The sequence below is a fragment of the Ostrea edulis genome, chromosome 1 (genome assembly GCF_947568905.1).
Source record: "Ostrea edulis chromosome 1, xbOstEdul1.1, whole genome shotgun sequence".
NCBI classification, from domain to species: domain Eukaryota; kingdom Metazoa; phylum Mollusca; class Bivalvia; order Ostreida; family Ostreidae; genus Ostrea; species Ostrea edulis.
In genome coordinates, this window is record NC_079164.1 from 86,183,611 (window position 1) to 86,209,438 (window position 25,828).

The following is a 25,828-nucleotide window of genomic DNA, read 5'->3' on the forward strand; positions in this document are numbered from 1 at the left end:
ACTGTCAGCTGAATGATATCCTTTTCTTCAATGAATTATATAATCATTTCAAAATTAACATAAATTAAATCCAGTAAAAACTATCAATGACATGGTGTAATGACTGCAAGCTATTCCACTCTGAACAGCGAACATGCTGCAGTAGTCTGATGGAATGAAAGTACTAAATCCCTAGAGGCTGTTTGTTCCAAGATTGAGCAGGTGTAAATGCTTACCTGGTATAGGTGATTGGCCTAAATCAAGAGTGAAATTATTTTAGAAATAAAGATAGCTTTTTTGTGTAAGTTGCAGGATAACCTTCGATGTTTTATATTTCAAACAACATTTCGAGACCAAGGAGGTATAATCCTGCATCATCTGCATAAACAAGAACTTTATTAATTAGGTCACCAAGAGTCATCATGACAGTTTCCGAAACAGAATAAGCTTACATGTTTTTTGCTGATGATAGAGGGTTATATACTGGATCTATTTTGAAAAATATTTAAAGTAGCAATACTCCATTATCACCTACATGTGGTGTTTATATCTCTCAACTGATTCGATATGCAAGAGCTTGCTCTGCTTATGGTCAGTTTTTAAATTGAGGCAAGCTACTGACAAACAAGTTGATGGTACAGGCCGGGGTTTCAAAAGTCACTATTGAAGTCAGCATTTCACAAATTCTATGGTCGTTATAACGATCTAGGTCGTCAATTCAACCTATCATTGGGTCATATGCTGTCTGACGTGTTTCATACCAATTGTTAGGCCATTCTTGGCACACTGATTTTGACTATGGATAATTCTGTTTACCTGATCAGGATATAGGGCTCACGACGGGTGTGACCGGTCGACAGGGGATGCTTACTCCTCCTTGACACTTGATCCCACCTCTGGTGTGTCCAACTATCTATTTTGTATTGCTTATAGGAGTTATGAGATTGATCACTGTTATCTTCACCTCTCATTAGGACCCTATATATTTTTGGTAGTTTTGTGTTAGCAAATATTTGAAGTGAACTTTCAAATGTTGGTGGGCTATTGTCTAAAATCACTATAGTGAATTAGTGAGAGGGCCAAAGGTTTGTATTGAGGTCTATGAGAAATGAATTGGTACTCTTTTCTCTATTATGATAATCGCTGTGTTACATTCCAGTCTGTACAGCGAACATGCTACATTGCAGTCTGATGATAATCGCTGTGTTACTTATCAGTCTGAAGAAGGTTACGCACAAGTCTGACACACACACGCTGCAGAAAAATGTCGGCAAGATTAATGTATGCAGCTTATAATTTTTATGTAAACCAAACTAATAGCACTTGGTGCAATGAAGGTGTAGGTTTCTAAATATAAACATACTATCAGTCAGATGGACCTTGAATTTAATGAATGGGATCAAAATCACTTGTTGAATGTTGCAGGAGTTATCTTTCCTGCAACATTTGTATAATAAATAAATACCATGGAATGAAAAGATTTCAATCGTTATTGTGCTGATTTTAATCATACAAAGATTAAGTGGATGATATCCATTAGTTTATAATGATAAAGAAAAATATGCTTATCTTTTAGAATTAGGCACTGTTGGGATTAGTGAGGCAAAGTGGGGATTACACAGGCACTACACTTGAGAGTTAATCCCACATTATTGGAGAGTTCTCTCACACAAATATTTGAAAGGTGCACCTTACATACCTATGTATATATATATATGTGTATATCAGTGATGATTTGTGTAAGCTAAATCGCTTGATCAGATTGGATTGGTGGGGACTTAAGTTGACACAATCCTGATGTCAATCGGATTGAAAACAGGTGAAATTGTCGGAGGTTTTGTGGTGAAGTTGATTGTGTCTTGTAGAGGTTTCTCTCGTTTTTTGGAGCACAGTCAAATTGCCAATATATAGCTCCTTGTTTTACTGCAACATGTGGTCCTGTTAACTGATGAATTACATGGCCAATGTGAGACCTACTAATGCTTCCCCTACCAGCATTTTAATGTGGTAATTCTGATGTAATTAAACAGAGGAAGTAGATTGATAGCAACGTATTTCATCTTCCCATATTGGCTTCATGAGTGTGGTTCCTGTGATAACTCAGTGTCTTGTAACTTTTGGCCGGTGTGGGTTTTTTTCTTACATATATTGATGGGGAGGACTCTCTGAGAGGAGTACATATCCTCCATCTGGGGAGTGGAGTGAGACTGAGAATTGTTGTAAGGATGTTTGATGATAAATGTGATGGTTTCGTGTTGATGATGTAGGAGATGTTTGTTGTGATGATGTAGATGAATCTCTATATCAATGGCTTATCTGTGGCAGAAGATGCTTAAACAGTGGAAGCAGTCCAAGTAAGTCTGTCCTGTATAGTGCTTAGCACTGTGTAGTGTGAACTGGTATTACATGTAGTACACCAAAGTAATGACTGTGACACAGTTATAACACTGCCTACACTACCATGGCATATCTGAGGGAGATACATCAAGGATCTAGGGCATGTCAATGAAACTTGTACCCTATTGTAATTTATAAAAAATTTTGACACAAATGAAAGATTTTGCACATTTTCCAACATAAACAATAATATGCATCTATGACCAAAATTTCATTTATCAGAGTTAAAATCAAGCTATTGAGAGTACTAAACTCAGATTTTACTGCTAGATTGTATTTATCTTGGATTTGTGTGTAATTTGGCAATTCATTTTAGATATGTATGTAGGATTTAGGCCTGTTTGCCTGTATGTGCACTGGCAGAATTAAGTCTGAGAAATACATCAGTATTCTGCTATATAGGTTTGATAATACCCACTCACATCAGGGAAGTCATTTTGATTTAGATTATTTAACCAGCAGTTTCCTTATGGTGTTAGATTTAATCCTGTAGAGAAATCTTGTTTACTTTAATTTTTTTTCAATAGCAGGTCTGTCTGTCAGTTCCGAGGCCAATTGCAAGCACTTTTGATTCAAGAGGGAAACATTTATTTTGCTCGTTAAATCATCTGATTTTGTATAATACCACTACTAGTTTGTGAACTGTCGGTATCATGTTAGTTATGTCTGTGGCCAGAACCTGAATCAATAGGCTGTGAAGGATATATATTGGGGAATCAACAGTTCCCAGCTTTTCCGTTTTATAAAGAAGGATTCTGAAGTTGCAGGATTTGTTGAGGAATTATTGACCAGCAGTATAATGATTAGTGATATTGTATATCTTGCAGAGTAAGTATCAGTGAAACTCTATATACTGATTTACATGTTAACATTTTTTGGTGTTGTGCAATGTGTAATCTTTTGTCAAAATTCAAATTATGAAGGGCTCAAATTTTCATTTTGTACATGCACATATCATTTACAATTTCATTATTATTCCTTTTTTATGTTCTGCCGCGTGGATATTGGTATATCATTAAATGACATAACATTTTAAGATTATAGCTTTTTATGCATATATTGCTGCTCTTAGATTGGACCATGTATATGTACCATTAGTACATTGTGTTAAAGGATTTGGACCACATGCATAATGCATACGGTACTCACCGGGGTGTAAAATGTTAGCTGTGAAGATAAACACTCTAATATTTTTTATTAACCCAGAAGCAACATTTTTTTTTCATTCAACATTATATAGATGCAAATTCAGTTTAACAAGGTTGATTTTTTTTAAAATTTCCATTCAGGAAGGAGAAAAAAATAAAATTTAAGCATAACAATTAATAAATTTATCAGCTTTTTCCCTTACATAAATTGGATAATCAGAATTTTCTGCAATATTGAATTAATGAATATGTTTAGAATTGGATTATTACAACATTCAAATGTTAGGCTCTGTACCACATCATAAGATGGAAAGTGTACATTTGTATTCCTCATTCCCTCAGCACAAGTGTGTTCATACACTGCCATCAATAGGTGATCAGAATGATTGATGGGTTATGGGCCTCTGGTCAAGATTGAGGGTCAGCAAATCAGACTCAGGGCTAACAGTGATACAATCCCTGTGAGTAAGATATGTACATGGGACAATTACTGGCATTGTGACATGGAATGACAGTGTTTGGTACAGCAGATCAGAAGCCCGCCTGTCCTGTTAAAGAGAGAAATTACAGAGGAACTAATGTATATGATGAACCAGGCTAACTTTATATAAATTTTATCTCGCTTTCACATACAATGGATCAATTCAGAAAACACTGCATATGCATTGCCTGTATGTTTTAATTCCTCCATCATTTCTAGCTGGCATTTTTTGTACTGTTTTCTTTGAAGGAACAAATTGTAAGATACATTTCACATGAGTAATGAATGGTATCAATTGGATCCTTCAATTTTCAGGAGGATATGGCATATATCTCACCAAAAAAATACACTAAGAGAAAAATATCCAACTCAAAGCTCACTTATGCTTTTGATGAATTGCAGTCATATTCTAGTAATTGGCAGATTAAACAACCAATGAATGCAAATATCAAATTCACTGAAGAGAATTCATGCTGTGTATATTAGCTGACTGTAAAATATGCAGATTTCAGTATTCTCTGGGAGGGAGGATTGTTTGTGCACTATAGGTAAAGGTTGGACAGACAGGCATCAACATCTGTCATGTGGGCTAATTGACAATGAAACGTCACAAAGAATCTTCATGACCTCTGTATTTCAAGGTCATGGGTATGGAAAGCTAACAGGGTCAAAATTCTCATCCCTGTAACTGTATTTGTAACTACGCAATGCACCATTTGTTCATTGTAAATGTATATGACAAATGTTAAAATATAACTTGACAATTGCATTATTATTAGTGCAGTGTTACTTAATTCAATGGGTTGGAATGACTGTAAATGTTGTTACACAATACATTATCCGTTCAATGTTTAATAGAAATGCGTATTCAAAACTTTTATGCCAATGTGTAATTTGTTCTATAAAAGAAAGACTTGTTTTGAGTTATAAGTAAATTCATCATTTGTTCTGATAACTTTTGAAATAAAATCCTCCAGGTTTGTAATCAACGTTTACGTAACTCAAAAAATGTGCTGCATCTAACACGTCAATTCATCATTTGTTCAACGAAAATTCAACATTTGTAAGCTGTAAGTGCCTCAGTATGACAACAGGAGGCGACTGATGTATCAGAAATGAACTATAACCTTTCGGAGTTCCTCGAGGCTTGAGCTAGATTCATGATTGAAGCATATATAACACTTGCATGACTATTTCCTATGTGTTGCAGGTCTGAGATATACTACATCAGCACTTAACATATACTGTCCCAGGACACCCCCTTGACCCCATCCTTATGATTAATATCAACAATAATTTATATATATACATGCATATATATTAAAGCACTAAAAACTCACAACACTCGACACTGTCAACACCCATTGGCAAAGTGCTAGTGTCTACACTTAACCTAGACTTAGACTGAGATTAAAAACAAAATGTCTACATATTCAAATTATCAAGTGTTACACAGAGTAATGATAAAAACTGCCTGCTCTCAATGAAAGTCAAGACTGCATGAAGTGAAGTAATTAACTGTTACGTGGGATGAAGTCATATTAACAAAGAGCAGTTGGACAGGTAGGCATCAAAGTTAACTCATTCCAATGATGGCCGGTCATTATTAATATTTCGTACTTGAAGGTGTGGTGCACAAATTACATGTAGAACTGTAATAATTAAGTTAAAAAAATACTACTGGAGGATCGAGTATAGTGATAAAGTGTCAAGAATCGGGGAACTTAAAGTATGAATACTTCAATATTATAAAAAATATTATCAATAAATAAAGTGTTAGAAAAATACAGACAGGTTGATTTTGCTAATGATAAGTTTCCAATTCTCCCACATTTTGCTGTTTAAAATCATAAAACTGGTTACCGTGGTATTTTTAATACACATGCTGCAATCTAATTGTGAGTAAACAATGCATTTTTTAAACCTTGCCCAATCAATTTTGATAATGCTCCTTACAGGCTAGTGCTATATATCTAGCATTTTTTTTTTCCTAGACAGACTTGGGTGACGTCCATATTTTTATACAAAAGGTAGAAGATAAAGGAAAAATAACAGATTTATTCATCTCAATTTGATATCAAATGAAGTGTTAATCGGGGATGGATGTATGTATTTTGTGATCATATTCATTAATTTATTTAGCGATGTAGCGATATTCAATTTATAATTGATATCAAGATTATAGTCTTCATGAAAACTTTTCTGAAACACAAGCCATATACTCAGTCACGTGAGTTAATTTGACAGATTTACTAAAGATCAATGTCATTACAAAAAAAGATTTTGAGCTTAATTGTAAATTAAACATGAAATTGAAGGCATAAATCATTAGGGTGAATTTAAAACGCAGATATTTTAAACGCATTGTAATGATTCAAATACAAATCAGACTCAAATGTAGAAAAACTCTATCATAGATTTTTTAAAATCCAAGCAATCTATTGATCCAAAATTTTTCACTAGCCAGACATTTTCTACAAGCCAGTCTCAGGGAGTCATGCAGGCTAGGACTGTTACATTTGAATTTATATCTTTCATCAGCATTTTGAACTGTTTTTCTCTTAACTTCCTCGACACTTGTAAGTTTAAGATATTTGAGGCTCAATCACTTGCTACTTTTAAAATAACTTTGTATGTTCTGTTGCATTTCTAACCGGACATATCCAATTGAAACCTGAACCGGCATAAAAAACAGTGAGATCAAATTTCTGATTTGAAAAAAATAACTTTTTTATAATGTTCTTTTTTAGAACATTAAGCATGATATTTTGATGAATTGATCTACATTATTTATGTTATATACATATACTCCATAAAAATTGTTAATTGAATTGTATTATGATAAAGGGGGGGGGGGGGGGGGGGGCTTGGTGCCCGGCTCCCTCCTCCCCCTCCCAATTTACGATTTTGAAGTTTAGCAAATTTAAGTACCTTTTAGGTTTACTTTTCTTTTGACTCAGCCCCCCTCTTACAAAAATGATGCTGCATACCTGAACTGATAGATAATATATAATTAGATATATAATTTTGAGTAATTGCCATTATTTTTAAAATCTCCCCTTGATTTGTAATTGCTGAATCTTAATATTGATAAGAATGTAGGTGATGTTGGATGTTGAGAATAAAGTACAGGTTGGATATCACAGGTTCATACATTGAATGTCACTGGATATCGAGCTCCAGGTAGACCAAAGCTGACATATGGGATGAGTTAGTAAAACGAGACTGGATCGCCAAGTATGGAAAAACAAACTTCGACCTCGTCAGGACAGCCAAGCCTCACCCTTGCAAAAGGATTAATTTGGCCTGGATAATCAAAATGGATGATGATGATTGTTAATAACCTTAAGTTTCAAATATGCATTTCTTATTATCATTGAACGCGCAGATAATGCATTGTGTATAACAGCATTTGAAGTCATTCCAACTGGGGTGACATTGCACTAATAATAGATACTTATTTGTTATTTCATGAAATTTAGTAGGGTTACATTTTACATTGCATGAATTCATATGGTGCATTGCGTAGTTAAAAATACACAGTTACCAGGATAGAATTTCGACCCCGTTAGCTTTTCATACATGGAACCATGGTGATGAAGAAATGCTCAACATCGCTCTAAAAGAATCATACTGACTTAAAAACCAAATAATTCATGCGCTACATCACACAATATTATACAATTTTGAAAGAAAATGGCTCTGATACTCTTGTGATAGGCAAACAGGCATAACCAGTTGATTATAATCAGCATATGAACCAGAACTTGTCACAAACAGACTGTTTCAGTCAACTGCAGTTATAGCTGTCATACCAAGTGTGTTACAATCACATGGAATACTTATGACATTAGTCACAGTAAGCTGTCTTCAGCACACCAAGACTGTGTAAGTATACTGCAAACAAAATGATTGCTGGTGACAGTCACAGACCTTGTGACAACTAGAGGCTTGTTTACTTTCTATAGCTATGTCTTCCCAGGATTTCCTGTGTTTGTTTGAAACTTTTCAGTTTGAAATTGAAAATAACTTGCATGTTTATTGATGCATTAGAGTGACTGCTAAAGTTGTTGCTAGAATAACTTTATTTACTGTGGATAGTTGTTGCTAGAATAACTTTATTTACTGTGGTTAGTTGTTGCTAAAATAACTTTATTTACTGTGGTTAGTTGTTGCTATAAGAATAACTTTATTTACTGTGGTTAGTTGTTGCTATATAAGAATAACTTTATTTACTGTGGATAGTTGTTGCTATAAGAATAACTTTATTTACTGTGGTTAGTTGTTGCTATAAGAATAACTATTTACTGTGGTTAGTTGTTGCTAGAATAACTTTATTTACTGTGGTTAGTTGTTGCTAGAATAACTTTATTTACTGTGGTTAGTTGTTGCTATAAGAATAACTTTATTTACTGTGGTTAGTTGTTGCTATAAGAATAACTTTATTTACTGTGGTTAGTTGTTGCTATAAGAATAACTTTATTTACTGTGGATAGTTGTTGCTATAAGAATAACTTTATTTACTGTGGTTAGTTGTTGCTATAAGAATAACTTTATTTACTGTGGATAGTTGTTGCTATAAGAATAACTTTATTTACTGTGGATAGTTGTTGCTATAAGAATAACTTTATTTACTGTGGATAGTTGTTGCTATTAAAATAACTTTAATGCCTCTGTTATTAATTGATTAATTGTGTATTGTTTAACGTCCCTCTCGAGAATCTTTCACGCATATGGAGACATATCACCATTGCTGGTGAATGGCTGCAAAATTTAGGCCTATGTTCGAAGCTTATGGCCTTTGATCTTTATCATGCCACACTTGCTGTGATATGGGGGGGGGGGTGTCTCAGTTTTTATATCTCATTAGACAAGCAAGGAGTATGGAGACCTACTCTAACCCTATTCTCCAGAGGACCTGTGGCTAGATGTTGCTAGAATAACTTTAATGCCTCTGTGGCTAGTTTTTTGCCAGAATAACTTTAAATGCCTCTGTTATTTTTATTGTGGCTATAGTTGTTGCCAGAATAACTTTAATGCCTCTGTTATTTTTATTGTGGCTAGTTGTTGCCAGAATAACTTTAATGCCTCTGTTATTTTTACTGTGGCTATAGTTTTTGCCAGAATAACTTTCATGCCTCTGTTAATTTTACTGTGGCTTGTTATGGCTTGCAGTAGCCTACTATTTTCACTGTAAATGTAAAGTATTAAATGCTTGAACAGCGTTATTTTTAGTTTCTGGTTGTTGTTACAGTAAACCGGATTTGAGTGCTTCCAACAGTGTGATTTTTACTGCAGCTATAGTTCTTCCTGCGATAAGATGAATACTATTTTCAGTGTATCATTGCTGTTGCAATAATTTAAATGTTTCTAACAGTGTTATTTTCATGTCTAGTTAAATAGTTGACAATTTAGTTAAATAACTTGAAGACTTCTACATTTGTAAGTGTTAATATTTTCACTGTTGCTTTTTTCTGAAACCAGAAGTAAAAAGTGTTCTTAATTAATCTAATGGGGTTTCCAAAGGACATCGGTGATGTGACAAATCATTTAATGCCATTGCATGATTGCCAAAGTACATTTCCTATTTTCAGATACAGAAGATTCACCTCGGGATGTATTATTTTGGTTTGGGTTTATGTGTATAGGTTCTGCAAAGTCTCTAGGGAAATTGTGGAGAAACCATCTTCCTAGATTTGCTCATCAGACAAGGCATTTAGAGTTTTATTATATCTTCACTTCATGGCAGTGCCAGACAAATGAGACTGTATACAGAGCATCTTCATCCATATCACCAAAAGCCATGTTGGAAACTATCCGAGTGTTTGGCCTATGATATTAAAGTCTAAAGAAATTGGGTCTCCTACAGTAATATTTGAAATTTTCTCTGTTTTGTACAGTATATCCTGCCCTGTCCAATCTGTTCTGTCTGTACTGTAACATGCAACCACACCACTAGCTTATAAAGGGGGCTAGCTGTGTCAGTGCAATATTACAGAGTCAATTTTTTTTTTATAGATTTTACAATGTGAACATTTTATTTGTGATTGATTGGGCTCTTGCTATGAGCAGCCATTATATATGTAGTAATTTGGAAGCTGGGAATCATTGTGGAAGTTGAAATAAATGTGAATTATTCATCAGAAAGCTTGCTGAAGGAGTATTTTATTACTTGTCGCCTATGTCAAATTATTCATTTTACTTTCAGATGTGACACAGCCCTGAGTCTAAAGAGTTACAAGTAAGTACTAAGATTTCTATCTTTAGCAGTTTACAGGTATAGTGTCCACTCTGTCTGTCTGTCTGTTACATTTAGAACAACACTGTTGTTTTCATCCTGTCCTCAGGTATTGGCCCAAATTTGTGGTATCACTGTGATGTTGTTTATGTTATATACCTAAAACACTAATCAAAATACATTGTACAATGCATTTGATTGATAGCACCACTGGAGTTGCTAAAATAAAAAAAAAAATAAAAATAAAAAATAACAGAACATATACTTTCTGTTCTTCAATTCTTGCAATATAATGTTTTTTGCTTTTGGAAATGACCACTTTTCTTTAACATGTGGAAAAAGATGTAATCAATTATGTTGTGTTGTTAATTCATAACATATTTCTATGAAAGATGTCTTGAAAAGCTGCTGAGACTGTCCTTCAAAGTATTTTTTATTTTTTTATTTTTATAGTCGCGCCTAATGTTGGGTTGAGCTTTTTGTTAGAATTTCATACATTTCTTCTGACCAGTCATTTCTAATTGTTTTATGAATATATATAAGCAGTACTTTATTTCATTATTTTTCATTAACTGTGATAACAGACTTAAAAAATAAATGGTTTCTTATATGCCTCCAATTTTTCATTTCTATGGCCACTTGCACCAGATGCAATCCCTGGCTGTTATCTTGATCATTTCTTGATTGCTGCAGTTAATGGTATTATTTTAATAGTGTGTTTTATGTGCAGTTTCTGGTATATTTTGAATTGTGTGTTTTATACTCAGAATACACAATTTGTCAACAGGGTCACTTCCCTTGGCTCAAGAACAAGAAATTGTTTGAGAAATTCTAATCCATTTTCAGGAATAAAAAAAAACGACTTTGCATGAAATGTTTAGCAGTGTTTAAGAATGCTTTATTATAGAATATTGAAATGAATTTTTTCTCAACTGGATATAACAATCGATTTGAGGGCAAGGCAGCCTCATAGTAACAGGACAATTCATGAATATCTCTGAGCCCTCAGGACAATACAGCTCTATATACAGGTTCCTGCTGCTGTCTTAAATTAGTCCAAATCACATGTATTAGTGAAGGGCTGATAAACCACTAGGTATATGATACACACACAAATTTTATTCTATATATATATATATATATATATAGATATAGATAATAATTACTTTTACTTAGGTAAAGCTTTACTCGTGTATCTTTTTTAGTTTTTACCTATATAATTTTATATATATATATATATATATATATATATATATATATAATTCAATAAAAAAAGCAGGAAAATATACAGTTCCAAAATATATTTATTAATTTGTATTCACCTGAGGATGGATGTTAAAATCCAGAAAGTGCTAGTGATTTAAATATATTTTGGAACTGTATATTTTCCTGCTTTTTTAATTGAATTATTTTGACTGTGTGATATCAACTCTTTCTATTTGGACTTATATATATATATATATATATATATATATATATATATATATATATATACACTCACACAAAATTAAAATTCTAATTAAAATGCTAATGCAAGCACTCCCTCAGGCCATTACATTGTGTGTTTTTATATTTATATATATATATATATATATATATATATATATATATATATATATATACATGTATATATATGTCACTCTGTGTGTTTGTGTGTGCATGTGAATTAAGTCAAACTTTGTACACAAGATGTTTGAATTAATATTTCCATGTAAGCAACTTTATTACATAAAGTGATGTATGTTTTATCTGTATTATATAATAGAATAATGCTTAAAGTCTATATTTGGAGATGTTTTCATGCTGGTAAGATTCAAATAAACTGAAGATAAGTGCGTTTGAATATGTATAGATTTGGGTCTGCTAATGAATGTCTGCAGGTCTCATATTCCATTTTGTCACTACTGCTGTTTCCTTCCCTTCTATGACTCCAAGATATTGGCAGTTATTTTTTCTTGATTATAGGAGCACAGAGAGAGTATTAGAAAATTTGACCTTGTGCAGTAGAGGTCATTAATCTGTCCCAACTTTAAAGTGATAGTCTTCATTCCTGCTAGTGTCAAAGGGATATTGGTTAGATAGTCAGTCAATAGTAAGCAGAAACAACGTATCAAACCTGATATATTCCTTTAATATCATGCTCACAGGCCTTCTTTTTTGGTTCATTAATGAAGTGTACAACATGGTTCTTGAAATCGCATTGCTATCTGTTTTTGAGTGCTGTACTTTTATGTTTTCTTTGAAATTAGTGTGTGACTCCTGAAAAAAAGAAATTTATCACATAAAAACTGCAAACAAAGACAGTTTATTGCTGTACATGAAGGGGATTGAGTGTCGATGAGCCTGAACATTATATTTTTCTGTGTTGTAAGGCGAGATCAGTACACACATTCTGTGGGATAGATCCCAGATTGCTCTAATTAACTTCTATGAGGCATTCCCAATCACAGGTGGTGCTGGTGGGGCTGTATGAATCTGCCACGTGGTAGTAGTATCCACAGACTTAGCAGCCACAGATCTCATCCAGTCATGACCTCAGAGTTCATGGCTAGATGCTTAGAACTTGTGGTTTATAATTTTCTTTTGAGGAGGGTTTAATTTATGGCCCTATGTAAGATTATACAGATTTTTCCTCAACATGATGAAGTTAATAGAGATTTAAAGATATTCATTTGATGGCTAGATTATCTGTAATCAGCCTAATGGGGAGATCTGATGGTATTAGATGATGTACAACTGAGGTTGACGGTTCTGATGATGCAGCTCATTGTTGGAGAGGTATAGAGATGTCATTAGACTCCCTAGTGTGTGTTTTCTGATTTCAGGTACGGAGGCAATGTCAGCATGGTATGGCCACATAATTTGTCACGTGTACCGATGAGAACTGAGATATATTTGTTTTTGTGATTTGACGTTGAATTCTGTCCTGCTCTGGTTCTGTGACATGTATAATGATTGGGGTATTATTGTCACATCAATCTCTCTTAATGTATGTGTAATGGATTATTACATGTCGTAGTAAATCAAATTTGCATCATAATGCAGAATTCATGTATTAAGACTTCCTTACGGACCTTCATACATTTCAAATTTATGATTGATTTTTATCGTTTTTCAAGGAAATAGAATTTAGTTAAAGGGTTTAGTTGGGAGGATTGGTATAAGACAATATTTGAAACAGACTGATAGCACTTTGTAGTATTAAGTACTTTACACTAGATACAGCCGGGATTGTCCAAATGGGTTGATCTTAGGTGTAAGTGGAAGGATCTATAATGTATGAGTAGTACAAACCATGGGAAACTCGGTTTTAGATTTACTTGAATAATGTTTCTCCCATTTATGATTAAAATAAACTACATGCAGGGATACTGATGTTTATCAAGGGAGATCACCACCTCTAAATTTGCCTGACTGTGCACATGTGTGAGGATGTTTTTTCAAAATAGAATTTGAAATCAAATCAATTTTGAACATTTTTTAATATGCCTGTCAAAGACCTCACATTATTATGGTATGGCGTCATTTGTCTGTCTGTCCGTCTGTCCATCTCTCCGTTCATCTGTCCGGACCTTGTAGGCAAAATAAAAAATGAACTGTAAGCTCCAGGATCTTACAACTTGGTATATTTGATCACAGTGATCAGACAAAAATGCCTATTGTTTTTCAAGGTGAGAGGTCAAAGGTCAAAGTCGTAGCATCACTTAGTAGGAAAACCATGTAGGCAGGATACAGACCAAATTGTAAGCCCGGACAGGATCTTAAAACTTGGTACATTTAATCATCATGATGAGAGAAAGATGCCTAGTGTTTCTCAAGGTCAAGGTCATAGTATCACTTTGTAGTAACACATATTAGGCAGGATTATTAACAGATCAAACTGTAAGCTCTGGGATCTTACAACTTGGTACATTTCACTATCGAGGCTAGGACTGTCAAAATTGGTACACATACTCCTTCTGCCAAGTAGAGGACATCTTTTGTTCTTAAAGGTCAAAGGTCAAGGTTGTAGTATCACTTAATAGGAAAACTTTGTAGGCAGGATACAGATCAAACCGTAAGCTTTAGGATCTTACAATGTGGTACATTTGATCACTATGATAAAGGAAGATGCCTATTGTTTCTCAAGGTCAAGGTCAAAGTCATAGTATAGTTAATAGGAAAACCTTTTAAGCAGAATACAGACTGAACTATTGGGGCTAGAACCGTCAAAACTTGGTATACATACTCCTCATGCCAAGTTGAGGATGCTTTTTGTTCTTCAAGGTCAGATGTCAAATGTCAAGGTCATAGTATCACTTAGTATGAAAACCTTGTAGGCAGGATAAAAGCCAAATTATTGGGTCTAGGACTGTCAAACTTAGTACACATACACCTTATGCTAAGCGGAGGAATGCCTATTGTTTCTCAAGGTCAAGGTCATAGTGTCACATAATAGAAAAACCTTGTTTTCATTATGGATACAAATATTGCCCAGAGATTTAGTCACAAGCTTCCTCAGAGGAATATAAGTTCAGTTTGCATTTCAGCTGGATTGGTGCACCATGACCTACTTTTGGGTTAAAAGTAGGTCAAATAGTTTTCTGTACTTTTTCTCATCATGGATACAGATACTGCACTGAAGGTCTAACAGGCGTATGTTGTATCGTTTGTGGTACTTTTGTTATATTAGAAATCCAAGGTTTTATGGTATGATTATATAATTTTGTTGTATGCAGTGTGATGTTTAAAATTGTTTCAACATCTTATTGACATATAAATCCATTGCAAAGAGGTTTGCAAATTTTTTATCCATAGAGCTTTCCTTTTTAAACAGTTTTAACTGTGTTAAGACATGCCATTATATCTGCATGTCTATGTGATTTATAATATCAATCAACTCTGAAATTGACATTGTGTATTTTCCAAGCTTTGAATATGAATATTTCATATTCAGTAGTACAATATTCACTTAGATTTATTATTTTTAAAAAAGTAATTAGGTATTTTTTTATGGAGTTTCTCATGCACCAACCTTTTATCCAAATTTTTTAAAAAGGGAATGGGATTTTACTTTTTTAAACAGTTGCATTATAACTTAATGTCATCATTCACATGTTTTTACTTTAAACAGTTGCATTATCACTAATGTCATCGTTCATGTTTTCTGAATTCTCGTGGGATACTCTTGGTTGTGTTACTTCAGGCCTATTACGTATATGGTCCACATTTTGTGCACTATTTTGATGAATTCCCTGTGTATTCCCTGATCGTGCTGGATTTGTGATGTCCTGTCCCCAGCCTGTCACAGCTTAATGATGAATTGTCATCAGTGGTCAGTATTTTAGGAATTAACCCTGTAAATCTGTGTTCTCTCACTAAATGTCACAATTTATGTAAGATTTTAATGATCTGTATGATGATTTAGTTATTATCAAATATTGGTGTCTATGTGATGTGCTTCAACTTTCTAGTACACGTATAGTTCTGAACTAGAATTGAAATATTTTGGGGTGATCTTTCATTTATATCAGTATTCCCTTACAAATTTTACCAACAGAAAGAAAGTGATCAGCTGAGACAAATTTGATTTATTGATTTTTCATGGGAAAGGAATAAACCACAGGAAATTGGAAAAATATTTATCCTGATTTCTGCATGTTGGAATTCGTACGGAAACAAGTGAAAGCCTTGATCATCTTAGCACTCTCCTGTGAGGTTTTGGTTGAAAATTGGATTGGAAAGGAGATAAATGGCAATGTCTAGAAATGTCATTGCAGATTCTGATATTCAGCCCTAACTTGTAGGTTTTTTGTGGTGAATTTTTAAGATACTTCTGGAAGAACGAAAACCAAAGTAAATCTGATCATGTATACAAGTGAAGGTCACGGTACAACAGAAACATAAGGTAAATTGTTCTCTTTAAATTTGACATTTGTCAAAGGTGGATTGATCATAATAATCAGACTAATCTATATTGTTAATTTTGTCTTCTTTTCTGTTTTCTTTTTGGTCTTTTAAAACTGAAATATTATAAAAAATTGAAAAATTGTAATTGTCATTTCTGAAATAGTTCAAAATAACTCGGGAGATGATATATGTCAGGTGATTGCCACTCATATAATGATTAATATGTATCACTGTCAAGGCAAACACTAATACCTGAAGAAACATAAGTATGTAATAAGTGATGAATGAAGATGAATAATACGGGTTCTCAGGTGAGAGGGGGTTACACCTGTAGAACTGCTGAGTAACACTCTATCAGTCCTGTCTGGAGAACGCGTCCCCTCAAACCCACTTCATTCATTGATTTTTTTAAGATTTCCATTTATTTTATGACTCATATTGATTTTATGTCCCAAAAAATCATACAAAAGTTTGACAGAGTTTAAAATCACAAAATTAAAATCCTGCACCAGTCAGAGGACGGTCACTATTATCAACATCATGTTTCAGTCGGATTTATGATTCAGACATGGATTTTTAATTGGGAAGAATATAAATTGAAGTTTTTTATTCGTATATAGATATTAGGAATAATTGTGACAATTTCAAACGCTAATGTGAAACTATTTTTCAGTGAATGAACAGACTTTTTGAAATTTTATGATTTTGAAATATTCTGCCGTTTGATTATAGTATGCGTGACCGAAGAGGTTCGATGGGCCCCTGGTCATGAGTCCACCAGCTGTGTAGTGTGATAAATATTTCTGGTTCAAACTGAGGTGGAAGTTGAAATATTGTGGATTATTTGTTGGATTATAATGTCAAAATTTTGAAATGTTGTGTTGGTCTGGAAAAGCCAGAAAAAGACCGAGGTAGGTATACAGTAAAAACAAGTTTTTAAAAACAGATAAATTTGTCTAAAAGGATTGGTCATGCAAATGTATTTAATTACTCAAATATATTTTAAATTTACTAGAGTGTGGTACAGTGATCAGGCTTTATTGTCCTGTAGACAGAAGCAGGGTATCTGATCAGCTTACCTGCACACTAAATTACATATTGCAAGTCTCAGATGTCTAAAACTGCACAAAGTCTTTCAGTCTAATTATGCTTCATAGTCAGCTTAAAGTCTATTTTGTGTACACTTCGTATGTTTGGACATAACTGATGATAAATGCCATTACATTGTTTTACACGTGGAGTAAAATCTTACAGGAAGAATGGAGGACCTGAAGTGTTTTAATGGATGTGTAACATGCAGTTTGGTAAACACACTGTAATGTAATCTCCCTGTGAGTGAGAGCTGGAGGGAGTATAAGAGCTCATGTCTTAAACTATGACTTCTTTGCCACACCACACCATCTACTTTTATTTTTAGATGATGGTTGAATGGAGAAAAGCCATATAACTATCAGTTTACGAACTTTACTTTCCCATGACATGTTAAACTTTTTTTAAACTAAATTTTTCTTGTTGAGAAATCATCCATTACTTCATATGTCAATATAATATTAGTCATCACAGTATCACTAACAGGCCTGCATTAAGAATTGTTTTAATATGTGCGCTTAAACAGTGTGCTTTGAACAATGCGTATGTCCAAATAGCCCTTGTATATTTTATTCTTTGAACACTACTTACCAGACCATTTATGAACTATTAAGTGGGAAGATGGGGCAAGATTTTCCACCTCACCTGTAGATTAATTGATGGAAATGAAAGTGTGGTAGAGATCATGAACTCTGATAGTCGTCAGTGGCTGGCCAGTCAGATGTGGAAGCTTTTGCCCTTAGGGGAGACAAATCCAAAATTGCTGGGTTGTGATGGTACCATAACAGAATGGCCTCAGAAGTTAGTTTTACATAGTTTTATATGTATAGACCTTGCTTGAGAGAATTCTGAGGCCTATAGCTTACCATTGATTCGACAAGGAGAGTATATACATAATGTAATTAACAACATGTCTAGTGTTATTATATGAGCCAAATAATTCTTAATTTACGTTTATTAATTGGTTTTCAGGAAGGAGAGACATGTTTTCTCCGAGTGTTGATCCTGACTAATTTACTGGTACATGTTTTAATTTTATCAGTGCTTTAATTGTATGATCTAGAGATTCCAGGCATCAGGGTAAAAAGAAATGTAAAAATTCCTGCATGTCTGAATCAGGGGTACATATTGTTTTAGTGTGGATTCTTCTGATCCCCTTCTCATACAAAATTTGTCTGGGCTGGTCTTTAGGCATGTATAGGCCTTCGATATTTGGTATGTGGGTATACCATTATAAGACAGTGTGTCACGTGCCATTTTTTGATGACCTTTGACCCTTTAAGTAAAGGTCAAATAATAAAGTTTTTTGGTGGTTTTTTGTGTACAGACCATAACTTTTTTTGTCTTTTGACTTAGGTTTTTGATATTTGGTATGTTTGTAAGTTTATTAATTTTCCACTTCAAAGATGATACCATTGAATGAAATGTTAAAAAACTTAAATTGGAAAATGGTAGGGGAGACATCAGTTATAGTGTATGTGCTAAAACGTACATGCAGTTTCTATTTTTTGTGTGTGTGTAAACTCCCCCCCCCCCCTTTCAAAATATCTGGCCATCGAAAGGATATGGGTGTATAAAGGAATTGCAACTGCAGAAATGGAAATGCAGAATGGGATCAATTAAATCAACAAAAAATACCCATTTTATTTGGTAGTAGTACATATGAGTATTGAGCCACTCTGATTTGTATCTTATCTCAGTATTAATGACAGGATCTCAGAACTGGTGGCATTGTTTGTGAGTAGAGATTTAGCATTTCTATTTTATCTCAGTGATGGCTGAAGAAGTTTGTAAGGAACACATTGATATTAAGATCGAGATACCATTTAGGCTAGGTACGATACAAGGAAGATGACTAGGGCAAGGTTTTACTGCTGGAATATAATAAAGCCTCCTATTGTTAGTGACAATTTACAAATCTTCCTTCTTTTAAATTGAAATGTGACACCATATAATCTGTTCCTTTATGACTATGGCAATTTATGAGTTTATTCTCATTAAGGGACACATAACTTTAATTGATAGCATATTATACCTGAGTAATGGACAAAATCGGCAATATTTGCACACTGAACAACAAGGGATAAAGTTTTGTCAATACAGAGATAGGGGGATGGTGTTATGCTTAAATTATTGCAGTTCAACTTCTATATAGATCGAGCCTTAAGGTATCAGAACATCCTGTGCAGATATGATGATAAGTGAGGTGTAATGTTTTCCCTGTTAACTAATAAAAACATGGCTTTTGCTTTCTGAGGTTTGACAGAGCATTGTCACCTGTTCATATTAAGTCTTTAAAAGTGTTGTGTCATATTTATTATGTTTAAGTCAAAATATTTGACTGGGCTTTTTGCAATGAGCTCATACATCTCTAAGTGCTTGTGTATATCCTCCAGGCTAGTTCAGCCAATCCTATTAAAAAAAGACACCACACACATTTAAAAGGTGGAAAATTTTTGTTAGAGCCCCGGACCATGTACATGTATGAAAGGATGCCAAAATTATTCGTGCAAGTCATTTTCCAGAATTTAAAGGTCATGGATATTCCTGTTGGACTAGACTTTTATATGTAGTAGCTGGTATGTCTTTAAACAGTTCTAGTGGTGCTACAGTCCCTTCCTGATGTTGAATGTTCGTTTGTAAGCTTTTCGATATTTACCCCAACATCCATTTTCTATCTAATGACACTGTGTATCTGTTGTGTTCAGTACAGGAGATGAAGTCCCATTTGTTGCATGTCGGAGGACGTATTAGTTTATATTTCTAATTAGCTTTCTCCTAGCTTCATTGAGTTCCACGAGTACCTAACCACTCGCAAGTGTCGGCCATTCCCCGGACAATATAAAAATCTGATTTTCCACTTGAAAATGACAATATTAGTTTGTCCGTGCTCTCCACTTGTTATCATAGACTTTCTGTTTTGTTATCACGTGACAATTTGCACAGGATATGGAGTCTGGAATCAGGTGACAGATGGGTACGGCAATCATCTTGGTATTTATCAAGGAAAACTCTCAGAATAGCACTCAGAAAACTTCCATCTAGAAAATGACATTGATTTTTTTTGGTTAGCATTTGTGGAAAGAAGGGGAAAAATGAATTGAAGTAGGGAAAAAGTTTATTGAGGTAACAAGTTATAGCTAAGGAAATTAAGATATTGGGAAACCAGCTGTACTGCTCATGTACTAAAAAGTTCTACATCAAGAAAGTGTGTGTATGTGGAGCTTCAGGATTGTCTGGTGCTGAGGTATGCAAGGCTAGCTAGTGGTGTGGTGCTGAGGTATGCAAGGCTAGCTAGTGGTGTGGTGCAGGTGGCTAACAAAACCAGTCTTTAATTAAAAGAGGAGAACATTGCTTTTGTGAATCATAAGGAACTTAATACCCCTTTACTCTAGTCAAATTTTAAGCAAATCTTTGTGGATTAGCATGTACGGTAAGATGTAAATTTTGGCTTAAAATTTGGACTTGTTTGCAGTAAGAGCTATAGATCTGATGTTTCATGGTCAAATATGTGGAGAATTATGAGTACACTTAAATGATTCTTAATCTTAGAAAAATTAATTGTTCAAATAGAAAATGTAAATTTTAGTGGAGTTGTCTTGCAAAAAAGATGTACCTGTAGCTCAAGGAGACATTAATTTGTCAGTAAAATTTTTTTTTGAATCTCCATACCATAATATTTATACATTTCCAGTGTTTTTACCTCCAATATCATTACTAATTGAAATGATAGCCATTTCCTCATCAATGTGAACAATGTGTGTATGAATCTTGATAAATATAGTATGACTATTTGAATATTCTGACAGAAAAAAAAGTAAAATGTTAAAAAATGTGAGTTTTGAAAATATGTATGAACAGCAATGAGAGGTTTTCTAAGTTGCTAGAACTTGTAACTAATATACCCTTGTATATCTATACAATAAAATATGTTCAAATAAAAAGAAAAAAAGCACCGCTTCATAATGTCAACGTATTTTTCATAAAGCACTAACACTCTTCATGAAGTATGCCGGCATAAAGCATTGCAGTTCATGCCCTTATGTATTTTCAAAATTGATTTCTTAAATGAAACACAACGAAAATTAGTTTGTGCACCATAATTTTTAAAGAAAGAGTGGGAATGTTTCCATTGAGATTCAAACCCACCAGTTATAGGCAAGATTGTCAAATGACTTTTGATCAATTTTGTATTTAGTGGGAATTTAGATAAGAAGCATTATATAATTCTGGAATTAAGGAAAGATTACACTAATTGGAAAAAGTTATAGGTTTGCATTACCAGGTTTTGTTATTTCTGTGGAGAGAGTGCCACATTTTTTGCATTTTTTCTCTCAAAAATACTGATTTTTAGATTAGCTGATTTGATTATTTCATGCACTAAATGTCAATTTATTACATCATATAAAACAGATACTGACCAAAGGCTAAATATTACTCATTTATAAAAAGATACGTATATTCAGAATGTAGGCAGGACATGCATTTATTTTTAGTGAACTGTAAGGCAGCTTATAGTGTGATATTAAATCATGGGCAGAATATTTGCCTTAAGTTTGTTAACTGTTTAGTAAAGTGTGACAGGTTTTTTTTTGGTCAATTGACAATGATCCATGAAAGTAACACATAAAACAACCCCCCTATTCTAAGTTGCAAATAGTCATTATTATATATAGTTAGTGTTATTATGCTCTATTAGTGTAATCAGTAGTACTATAGGTACTTGTGACCCTGAGAGGGATGTAAATAAGGTCGTTTGACATGGTGGTATTGAACATCTATTATTGTGTTGATAAAGTATGAGTGTTTTCAATATAAAGGTGGGATCCCTGAAGTATTTATTTACATAGCTGGTTTAATGCTGTATAGTCACCAAATCATATAATGGTCGAGGGTGAGGGTACATCTCAAAAAGAAAAATGACATGAGCTGGTGACATTGAAAAAAATAATCATAAAATTTTTCTGAATTGTGATTTTGGGGAATCATAAAAAACTCAAATTTATGTTCCCTTTTCAGACAAAAATATTTAGCATTATAAAATAGATATATATTTTTATTTCGGAGGAGTTTTAGAATTAAATTTGTTTTAAAAATCATGTGAACATTAGTAAGTTTGATTTTCTATTTCATGTTTTAAGTATTCATGCAACCAAACATCTTCCTAAATCTCCAATGTGAAATAAATACATTGTTGTATATCATAACATTTTATGAAAATAGTCAAAGATTTTAATGGGTTTTGAGATGATCCTGTAGATTTGGGAAATTAGCCTAGTACTCTTGTGTGAGAATTTCAGCTGATGATATTTAGTACACTACTAATACAAGGCTCTCAAGAGCTAGCATAAAACTATAATCAGTTATAGGAGGGGGAAATAGTGACGGATGTTTGACATGATGCCTCATCCGTCAGCGCCTCGGACATTTCAGTGCACCCTCTGAAGGGGAACAGGAATGCAGAAAAGTGTCAAATGTGTGTTTTTTCGAAGTTTTTGTACTTTCAAAGGGAGATGTAGCCTCCACTGATAAATATAACTATAATTGATTTTTTTAATTGAACTTTTGAGTGACAGCTTACTTTCAGTGAATTTCTCTGTGTGACAGGTGTGTTTTTCTCCATTTGTTTGCAAGAATGGATATTTTGGACCATTTTATTCGCAGGAGTAAACAGCATTCCGAGAATTTGCAAACATTCATCAAAGATCGTTTGTAAGTAAATGCAGATTTTTTTTAACCTGATGATCAGGAACAATTGTTGGTGGTAAAATTGGTGTTTTGAAGCTCCTAGATTAAGGGCTTAAACTGTGTGTGTGTGTGTGTGTGTGTGTGAGAGAGAGAGAGAAAGAGAGAGAGTATTTAACAATAAGAATTGCACATCAGCATCATGCTGGGATGCTTGCTGTATATCATGTAATCTGCACATATTTAAAGACTAGGGAGTTAATTACAAGTTCATGCTACAGAAAAAGTGGAAATATCACAGCAGTATACAGAAGCAACTGTGAAAGAATTGAGTCTATGTTATATAGAGCTTAAAAGTTAAATAGATAGATGATCAATTTGGCCTTGGATCTGAAATTGATGAGACTATGCTTTCTGATAAGTAATTAAATCTTGTATAATGTATAAAATCGAGCTTTTTAATCAATGACAGATTATTGTTTAGTTCATTCTTATCATCTATTTGTCAAATTAGTGCCCCGGTGTCTAATGACATCTGAAAACAGTATCAAAGCACCTGACATTTTCACGTCTATAAACTTCAAATGTCAGAGCAGTTGTTGTTTAAGATGTCTTATTATTTAGTGAGACAGTTAAATATCAGTCTACTGGTGTAATGACCGGGTTGTTCTGATAAAGAAATATATTTGTACAAGTTATTAAACATTGTCACAGGCTGTGACTGTTTAAATAGTGGGTCTGAAACTTGAGAAATGTGTCAATATTTCCTTGCTTTTAGAAGATAAAAGTTTGGAGGACATTTTTTATTAGATTTGAAGTGATTAGGATAGTTTGATGACATCTTTTAAAATCGAGAAAAGGTAGGAGATGAAAATTTTGTTGCAGTATTAAGGAGTAGTGATTAGCACTGGTTGATAATCAAAATAATGTATTTGTAATTGTTTGAATTGATGCATAAAAATCTTGGTATGGTGATGGCGAAAAGTAATGTTAATGTGTTATAAAATTTTGTGACAGATAAATTTTGGAAGTTGCGCTATAACATGTGGTAGCCCCTGGCAACACTGAGGTCATTGACATTGGTTAAATTAATGGTCAGTCACCTTTAAGTTTTATTTTGCACAGTGTCAAATTCTGACCTAGTGTCATATTTCTCATGCATGCAGGGGAAGGAGATGTTATCCGGCTGTACTACAGAGGAAATGTTTCCCATACAGAAGTGTATTGCTCTTCCTCGGGGCAAAGGAAGGAAACAATTTATATAAAATTCCGATCATCCAGACTCAATAGAAGGCAGCGCAGGGTCTCAGAATGCTGCATATTAACGCATTTCATTAATATCAGCTTGATTTATTAGCCGATTTCTCATTAAGTTTATTGGAATTAAGCAGAGTACAGACAGAGTGCTGAACATCTTACATTTGTTTAGTTAATAAGTCCTGTATATCATTATATTGACTGGCGTCTTGTCACGGAGGACTTATGAATCTGATTTTGTTACAAAGCTTACACTATTTGTAACGTGGCTAAGGTAAGAAAAAAATTATTTAGTAAAATTTATGTCCCAAGCTGACATCTCAGTTGTTGGTGCAATTATATGATTTATGCTACTGTTATTGAACCACTTAATCCAGTAAATCAATAAGTATTTGTTTTGCTATCAGTGTTTCCTCAAAATAATGTCAGTCTCCAACATAATAAATCTAATATCCTTATCGCCTTTGGTACACTGCAGTAAAAATAACAATTTCCGCTCCTAATTAGCATAGGCAAAGTCACTAAAACCTCACGTTCATTCATAAATTCGTCTCTTAATTAATTGGGATGAGTCATTTTTAAATAGATATGACAACAGGCAATTATACCACAGCTAGGTGAGGGCAATTTCAGTTCCTTCTTTCGTGTCCAAGGCAGTATAGTCTAGAGAAATGGATCATTACAATATTGGAATTTAAATTTTGGCCAATTCAGAGTTCAGGGATATAATTAAAGAATGAGTTGGCTCTGTTAATTTGTACCCCGTGACAAAAAAGAAACTCGTACTGAAAATTGTGTCATTTTGTATCTGGTGTCAGTGACTCAATGCATCAAAAGATTTCAACAGATTCTAAAATAGTGAGAGTTTTTTCTGTTCAATTCATTGCAAAATGAGTAATTCGTGGAATAAAGATGTTGGGTATGGCACTGTACGTATGTCTAAATTAATGAACATCTGGAAAAATTTCATCAGTCGGAATCAGTATGCAGTCCATACAACCAAAGTTAAGTAAGTCAATTTACAAATCATAAAGCTCTTGTATTTAATTGTTTCAGCTGTCAATTCACTTTCAAGCATTTTATTTAAAAACTTATGGAAAAGCATATATGTAATGGTATTAAACATAAAAAGATGATCATTCTTTTAAAGAAGTCAGACTCGAGTGATACTGATAAAAGTTGAAAGAAAAATTCAAGTTTTCTGTAATCAGAACCAATCTTTTTTGTTTTAATAACACAATGATAAAATAATTTGTAAGCAATCTTTGTAAGCAGACTTGTTTCTGCTCAGTTTTCTTTACGAAGAGTGGAAAAGCTTAGAATATATCGTCATGGTTATCTGTACAGTCCGACCTAGATCCATTATAGTTCAGGTATTGATCAGTAAGTTTATTGCCCATTAGTTGTCCATCCGTAGTTTTACTGGTCAGTTATATCAATCTGGTCACAGTAAATGTCACTGCATGGGGATTAATGGACTGTTCCGTTACGAATTCCACTGACTAGTGTAATCTGATAGACTTAATGTTTTAGTCCTTATGTCCCATGTTTACCGCTGTCATTTGGTGGGAATCTGATTTGTTACAATATTTCGGGAATATGTTCTCCTAAGACCTTGAGGACTTTTTCTTTATTTTGAAATCCAACGCCTAGATGTTCTTAATG

General features: G+C 33.7%; 1 protein-coding gene and 1 long non-coding RNA gene across 30 annotated transcripts in view; one reads left to right on the top strand and one right to left on the bottom strand.

Moving 5' to 3' along the window:
* LOC125676767 (rap1 GTPase-activating protein 1-like) overlaps positions 1 to 25,828 on the top strand; it is an 84,965-nt gene that overhangs the window by 43,015 nt on the left and 16,122 nt on the right. For 14 of the 29 annotated variants that reach the window (XM_056164174.1, XM_048914592.2, XM_056164144.1 and 11 more), the window contains one exon: positions 10,214 to 10,246. In XM_056164174.1, coding sequence (XP_056020149.1) covers positions 10,214 to 10,246 — 33 coding nt within the window. Of the gene's footprint in view, positions 1 to 2,055; positions 2,334 to 2,908; positions 3,205 to 5,485; positions 5,569 to 7,834; positions 7,894 to 10,213; positions 10,247 to 12,753; positions 25,173 to 25,828 lie in introns of those variants that run through there. The other 15 variants (XM_048914658.2, XM_056164264.1, XM_048914665.2 and 12 more) reach the window with 12 other exon arrangements.
* On the bottom strand, positions 3,555 to 5,391 carry LOC130054439 (uncharacterized). The gene is made up of 2 exons (XR_008802756.1): positions 5,346 to 5,391; positions 3,555 to 4,072 (listed from the first exon to the last, which is right to left on the bottom strand). It is a non-coding gene; the product is annotated as an uncharacterized LOC130054439 (long non-coding RNA).